Raw genomic sequence first — 8,021 nt, 5'->3', positions numbered from 1 at the left:
TATCAATGTAGGTATTTTAACATATTAACTCTTAAATAATTAAACTAACTTTGGGGTGATAAGTAATCATCAGATTGGATAATTAGAGTGCACGTTAGTGTTGCCCACGGGCCGGAAACCAACGGTTCCGGGCCTGAATCGACGGTTCTAGTTCAACGAAATGGTGAACTGTTACCGGCCCGTGTCTTCTTCTAGGCGGACCGATTTTTGGCCCTGAATCGGCGATTTTGGGCCGGGCCGAGCTGAAAAACTAGCGGTTTCCTGGTCGAACCAACGATTTTCCCTTTTATATATATATTTTTTATTATTCTTGTTGGAAAATAAATGAAATATCCTTATCCTAGTTTTGATGATACCAAAATCATTAGAAAGCCTCTCTGTCTTATATTCCTTTTATGGGCTCAAGTGTTTTAGTCCTTACTAGTTTTGACTGAAGCGGCAAAGACTGAAGATCAGCTGACTGAAGATCGAAGACTGAAGGCTGTTTAACTGAAGCTTATTGTAATGGATCACCGAAGAACGCATCCTGACTGGAAGTCATCAGTCACCAGTCGAAGATATACATGTAATGCAATATCAGCGTCGAACTGAATCTTAAATCAAGTACCAGTCAACATTCTGCATCGGACTGAATTGAAGAGTATCAAACATACCACATTAAATGCTCAAGCACAACAACATTAAATGCCGAAGATTTGAAGATCGTCCTTGCAAGTACCAGAGCTTCTCTTTGCGTGTAAAGATGCAGAAGCAACATACTCCAAGGACAAGATAATTCAAATACCTGCTACATGGAGTATCTGAAGATTACCACCTCAGCCCAAGAAGTGACATCCTCTCACAACGGCAGAAATCTTGAAGACCATCTCTCCAACGGATCTATTCAAGACTTCGCCTATAAATAGAGCTTGAGGAACGCCAGCAATCTTTACCGATTCGAAGACATACGCTGAAGTTATGTCAAATTCACGAGCCAGCATTTCCATAGATAGAATTTTGAATCAAATAAGAGAGTACTTAATTGTTGTAAAATCAGTCTAGCTGATCATCTAAACTCTATTAGTGAACTAGGCATTTCTTGTTTTATCTTTAGCCTAGAATAGATTACTTGAGAGCCTGTTCTCAGTAGTCTTAGTTGGAAGGGTCCAAATCCCTTTTCAACCAAGAGAAAAGAGTGTTTGAATGGTTGTTTAGTACCAGATAAACTAAACAGATCGGTTTCCTTGGCACCCGATAAGCCAAGAGGGAGTTCAGATCAGGGTTCTGACTCTAGAGATCTTAGCGAAGCGCTGATAGCGCACAAGTGTGTCTAAACGTGCTAATAGTGAGCGAGAAATCCAACTCAGAGTGGGTTGGTAGGTTTGCTGTGAACCTATATGCATTAGCCCAGAGTGTTTATTGTCATACTAATCATCTGGCCGTGGAGTAGGAATGTTGTTTCCAAACTACGTAAAAATTCTTATGTACTTTATCTGCTTTTAGTTATTCTTCTATCTGTGCTAAAACTGTTTTCAACTGAACTGGCTTAACTGAAAAGTGTAACTAAGGATTTACAAGTGACAAACCTTTTCTAAAGACTATTCGCACTAATTTTAAATTCCGCTGTTGAGTTATTAGTGTAACTGATGATTTGTCACAACCTAATTCATGAATGAATAAATACAATCGAGGCGTAACCAATTCATATAAATAATACAAGGGAAAATCCTTGTTGAAACCGAATAGAAGGTAACAAGTCGGGCTAGGCCCCTTTGGATCATAAGTTTTGTTTCATGCTTCTGATAACCAGTATTCATTAACATAAAACTAGGAGTTAAGTGTTTAAGCTCAAGAAAGGCCATAAGTGACTCATCTCTTAAGAAAGGCCAATGATCATTGTCCTTTGCTTCTGTCGTTCGAGACTAGTTTGGAGGAAATGCAAAATAGACCTAAACCTTTTCGGTTCGAGGAAATGTGGCTTAGGAATGAGAGTTGTAAGGAGCTTTGCGAGAAAATGTGGCAGTCTGGTCTTGGCTCACGGTCGGTGTCTGATCTTAAACAGAAAATTGAAGATATGGGGAGAGAACTTAAGATTTGGGAGAAAGAGGTCTTCGGCAGTGTTAGAAAGAAATACGCTAAGCTCAGGGAACGCCTTGCCATACTGAAAAAACCGAACATGGAAGCATGGTCCAAAGATGAACAACGTATGATTGAGGATGAGCTTGATGAACTCCAAAAATAGGAGGAGCTGATGTGGAAACAAAGATCGCGGGCTGATTGGATTACTCATGGGGATAAAAACACTGGTTTCTTTCATAAAGTAGCTGAGGGTCGGAAAAAACGTAACCACATCAAAGAAATCCAAAGAACTGACGGCAGTCTGACAAGGAAGAATTCAGAGATGGATGAAACGCTCAGTTCCTACTTTCGGGAGCTCTTCACTTCGGGATCACCTCATAACCCCTCTGAAGTCCTGCAATCTATTGAGCCGGTAGTCACGGATGAGATGAATTGTGAACTCACTCGCCCCTTCACTCAAGAGGAAATTGTCTTTGCTCTCAAGCAGATGCATCCTCTCAAGGCTCCTGGGCCTGACGGTATGCCTGCTCTTTTTTATTCCTCTTGTTGGTTTGTTGCTAAGTTTGAAATTGTTCCTTTACTACTTGATATCCTTAATAATGGTGTTTCCCCTGGTCCCCTGAATTCTACTTTTATTTATCTTATTCTGAAAAAGAAAAAGTGTGTCCTTCCTTCTGATTTCTGTCCCATTAGCTTGTGCAATGTGGTTTATAAAATCCTTTCCAAAGTTTTGACTAACCGTCTCAAAGTGTGTCTTCCTAACATTATCAGTGAGAATCAGTCGGCTTTTGTGCCTGGTCGTCAAATAACTGACAATGTTTTGCTTGCTTTTGAGATTTTCCACATGATGAAGTTGAATACTGCTAAATCTCATGGTGTTTTTGCTTTTAAACTCGATATGGCGAAAGCCTATGATAGAGTTGAATGGAACTTCCTAGATTCCATTATGAGGCATTTGGGATTTGCCCCTTTTTTTGTGGACTTAATTATGCGCTGTGTGACCTCTGTTTCTTTCCGAGTTCTTGTTAATGGTTTTCCAGGTGCCGTTTTCGAGCCCAGTCGGGGTTTGAGGCATGGAGACCCTCTTTCTCCTTTCCTTTTTCTGTTTTGTGCTGAGGCGCTTTCAGGGTTGCTTCGCAAAGCTGAGACAAATAATTTGCTACATGGTGCCCGTCTCTGTAGAACTGCACCGAGGGTTAGCCACCTTCTCTTTGCAGATGACTGCATTATCTTTGGTCGTGGGAATGAAAGGGGGATTAAAGTGGTTAGTGATATTCTGCGGCAATATGAAAGAGTCTCGGGCCAAAAAGGTGAACTTGGACAAGTCCTCTATCTCTTTTAGTAAGGGGATTTGTTTGGAAAAACAAGAGGAGATGGCGACTTTGCTGGGGGTCAGCCGCAGTGGGCAACGAGGCTCTTATCTCGGAATCACAAGTTCGATCGGTCGGTCTAAAAGCGAGATCTTTCAAATGTTGGTTGACAGAACAAGGAAAAAGTTAAAAAATTGGAAAAGAAGATTCTTATCAGGAGCTGGGGAAATGGTTCTCATAAAGGCTGTTCTTCAGTCTATACCGACTTATTTGATGAGTTGTTTTGCCATTCCGGAATAGATTTGTCAAAGACTTAATAGTTTGGCGGCGAACTTTGTGTTTCCAAAGGTGAAGGGGGTTTGGGTTTCCGGGATATTGGTTTATTCAATCAAGCTTTACTTGCTAAACAAGCGTGGCGCCTCCTTATTAACGATGATACTCTCATTGCTCGATCTTTAAAGGCTCGGTACTACCCGCAGAATGATCTGCTTTTAGCTGGATTCGCTCATAACCCATCTTTCATATGGAAAAGCATCCTTCTTGGCAGAAATCTACTTGCGGCTGGATTGGCTTGGAAGCTTGGGAATGGCAGTAGAATCAGGATCGGAGAGGACCCTTGGTTACCTGTTGGCACGGGGCAGTTTAAGGTGGCTAGAGTTTCTGAGGAACACAACTCATTAAGGGTGAAAGATTTGTTGAACGAGGAAACTAGTTCTTGGGATAGTCAAGTTCTGGAGATGGTTTTGAACACGGAGGACCGGTAGAAAGTGATGGCGCAGCTTCGGAGTAATCTTAATAATAGAGATAAGCCGTTTTGGCCTGGGGAAAAACTGAATATGTACACAGTGAAATCTAGATACAAGCTTGCGATGAAAATTCGTCAAAGAAATGAAGCATCCACTTCCTCGGAAGGGAGTGTTTTATGGAACTGGATTTGGGGTTTAGATGTGATCCCTAAGGTTAAACTTTTTATGTGGAAATGTTTAGCTAATGCAATCCCGACGGCTATGGCGCTGCGGAGACGGAATGTGGATATTGATCCTTGTTGTAGGCGGTGTGGAACTCATGAGGAAACCATGGAGCATGTGCTTCGGGATTGTGCATGGTCAGAGGTTTTATGGAGAGTTTCGCCTCTCAGACTTCAACCGCCGAATGGGGACTGTTCGATGATGGATTGGTTTGGAAAAATCAGAAACTCTACCCATCGGGAAGTCCACTCCTTTTTCGCTACTTTAACTTGGTCCATCTGGTTTGCCAGGAACCTTCTGATCTTCCAGCAGAAAGATATTTCCCATTTGGATTGCTTGGCGATTGCATCTAGAGCTTTATGGTCGACACCTCTGCGGGAATCGTTGCCGAACCAGCTTCCTCTCTCAGTTGATTTCTGTCGCCTGGGACAGTTGAAGGCCTCGAGTGATGCGGCGTTGAGTGTTGGTAAGGGTTTTGGTATAGGGGTGGTGCTTCGCGATAAAGATGATGATATCAAGGGTTGCAGATTCGGTTTTGTGAGGGGGGCTTTGATCGCTAATTTCTTAACAACAATAACTACAACTAAACAGTGTAATCGTAGCACATAAATAGCAGGTCGAGTATCGTATCCACATGGACTATTATAACGAATCACTCTAAGTAATCCTAAATAAACTCTAGTAATATTCAGGCAAACTTAAATAAGAATGAAGAATAAAACTAAAATCTAAACAAAGCAAATAAAATAGGATAAAAACTCAAATAATAAAACAAACTCTGACCCTAGGGATGTACTTTTACTAATTAATTACATGCATTTAATCTATAGATTCAATTACCAATTTAATCCAATCCTGATGAGAGATCACAGAACTTTTCACAAGCTTCTCTAACGAACACCTATGAAAGTAGATTAATTTACCCCCCTTCACATTCAAGACTCCAAGGAATAAATTAACTCCCAAGCGTACACAAAGAATAGCTCCCTATAGTTTCACCTATCCCATTCAAGTGTCAAGGCTACTACTATAACATGCATTCTTGAATCGGCTGACCAATTATCGCATTCAAGACTCAAACTAAACAGCTAAACATGTAAATTATTGGCCAAATAATTCACAAGAAATTAAGCACCAGGAATCATGAATCACAAGTTGGAAGGTAAATTGATATCAATAAATCATACACACATAATTAATCAGCTATGTACAAACCCTAGGTTCAGATTAAAGAACTAGCCAAACATCGCAAAAGAAAACATAAACATAATAAATAAGAAAGCAATTGTAAAAACTAAATTATATAAAACCAAAAGTAGAACGATTGTAGCAGCTTGAATCTTCAATCTTGTGGAAATCCAATCCAAGCAGTAAATACTGGAAAAAAATAAATTCTAAAGCTATGAAATTGAAAAATAAAAGTTGGGAATGAAAAAGGAACCCAAAATAGGTCAAAAGAAGACCTATTTATAATGTCAGGGTAAAATACAGTGTTTGGAACCCAGAAGAACTCTAAAAATCGGAAAATCTCGCAAAACCGCCCAATTCGGCGGTCAATTCGGCGGTCGCTGAGTTGACCGCCATTTTTGTGCTGAAAAATGACCAAATTCGGCGCTCGCCGAATTTAAAACTTGCAGTGCAAAACTGAAACAGAGATTTCGGCGACCAACTCGGCGGTCTCCGTTTAGGTCACCGAATTTCTTCTTCAAAATGCCCATTTTCGGCGGTCAAAGTCGTTGACTGCCGTTTTTGACTGCTACGCGCGATATTTTTGTTTCTGCCATAACTTTCTCGTCCGAACTCCGATTTATGATCCGTTTACTCTCACGAACTCGTATCGAGACGATCTACAACTTTTATTTCAGAACATTGTTCCAAATTCGAACTCAATAAATCTAAAAATTCCTTCAAAGTTCGAGTAAGAATCATGTTTCACAAGATAAAGCAAATTAAGCACAAAACAATCATCCAACACTCAATTTCCTATAAAATTAACATCATATGAACATTAAAAACCATGAAAATATGAGTGTTACCAGGCTTTCTCGGTCATTGAGGGAGAAGCCATTGCTATGTTGGAATGTCTTCGCCTTTGCCAGGAACGAGGTGTTTCGGATGTTATCTTCGAAACTGATAGCCAACTCCTCTATTGGTTGTTGATCAAGAGGGAAAACGATATGTCTTATTTGGGAGATACGCTGAGAGCTATTCATGAGATTTTGATTTCTTTCCACCGTTCGCGAAGGGAATGCGGCTGCTGACAAACTTGCTGCTTTTGCTTTATGTAATGTTTTACCTCTTTCTTCCGCTAGGGTGTTGCCTGATGCTGTTAACTCTCCTTCGTTTTAATGATAGCTTCTTTTGTTCTAAAAAAAAAGAATTATAGAAATGAGTTGGATGCCATGATCATTAAAATCTTTTGGATTTGATACTTAGATTGTAGAAATTCTTCAGGGTTTGCTAATTAAAAATGCTCAAATATTCTATTTAAATAAATATGTAATGCATAAAAATTTTACTAATTAAAATTCACAAAGCTTTTGTAAATAATTTTATTGGAATTAAAAATATATCATTTTTTTTCGGCGTGAATCACCTTAACTTCTAAGTTCAAAATTATTCTAAATTTAGCTATAGGAAAACGGGGTATTACATGATTCAACTGATAGTCAGAAAGATTATTAACTCTACTCTGTTTACAAACTCTAGACTGAAGCTTTATGTGGACATCAGTTAAAGCTCACTGCTCAATTGCTGTCAAATTTGCTGAAGTCTTTCAATATCAGTCTACAACCTATTTCCAACTGAAATTTGGTTAAGTTTGTTTTATTTTGCGAAAAATAGCTTACAGGTGTATTCTCCCCCCATACACCTATTTTTATTATATTTATATTTTTATGAAATTAAATAATTTGTGTTGAAATTTTGAAATTACTTAAGTTAATTTAATTAAAATATAATAACTTATAAATATTTTTTAAATTTTGAAATTACTTAAGTTAATTCAATAAAAATATAATAACATATAAATCTTTTTGAAGTATTCTTTTTTTATGAAATTAAATGACTTGTGTTGAAATTTCAAAATTATTTGCATTACATTTGTTTAAATGTTGAAATACAATAAGGGAAAAAAAAAATTCTAACACATTTACAATAAAAAATAAGGCATAAAAATTCGTCTCTTTATTGAATTTTGCGTAGATAAAAAAAAATAAAAAAAACAATGATACAATCTTTAAAATTGAAATTACAACATTGAATAAGTAAACTAACTATCTACTTCACTATACTAATTCGAAAATTAAATTCTATTATAAGAGGAAAACAATGAATAAAGGGCTTGAGCTCAATTTTAATATAAATATTATAATTGTGTGGCCTACGTATCTTCATTCAATAATGTAGAATCAAAGCCCACGTAGTTCTTTTACCTTAACTTACCTAGTCGAACACCTCAGCGTGGAAGGCCTACCCATTACCTATAGTGGGGGGGGGGGGATTTCCGCCTCCACATCATGTCGTGCTTGATCGACTTCTTCCTCCTCATTCTCTTATTGGCTATGCAAACTACGTGCATAGGCTTCATCCTCCTTTCTTGAATTTGTCGAGCATATTTTTCACCCATCATTTCGACAGCCTCACAGTGTGACAGCCGTGTTGATGGCCTTGAGGATGATGATAG

The 8,021-nt window shown here is 38.5% G+C and overlaps 1 protein-coding gene across 1 annotated transcript; it reads left to right on the top strand.

Annotated features, from left to right (window-relative positions):
• The first annotated feature begins 4,138 nt into the window (after positions 1-4,138).
• LOC131008058 (uncharacterized) lies at positions 4,139-6,597 on the top strand. Its single transcript, XM_057934960.1, has 3 exons — positions 4,139-4,545; positions 4,627-4,873; positions 6,376-6,597. Exons 1-3 carry the CDS (start codon positions 4,139-4,141, stop codon positions 6,595-6,597), a joined length of 876 nt encoding a protein of 291 aa, XP_057790943.1.
• Positions 6,598-8,021: the final 1,424 nt, after the last annotated feature.

This window comes from Salvia miltiorrhiza, chromosome 2, assembly GCF_028751815.1.
Source record: "Salvia miltiorrhiza cultivar Shanhuang (shh) chromosome 2, IMPLAD_Smil_shh, whole genome shotgun sequence".
Classification (NCBI taxonomy): domain Eukaryota; kingdom Viridiplantae; phylum Streptophyta; class Magnoliopsida; order Lamiales; family Lamiaceae; genus Salvia; species Salvia miltiorrhiza.
This window is presented reverse-complemented; position numbering and strand designations above follow the sequence as displayed.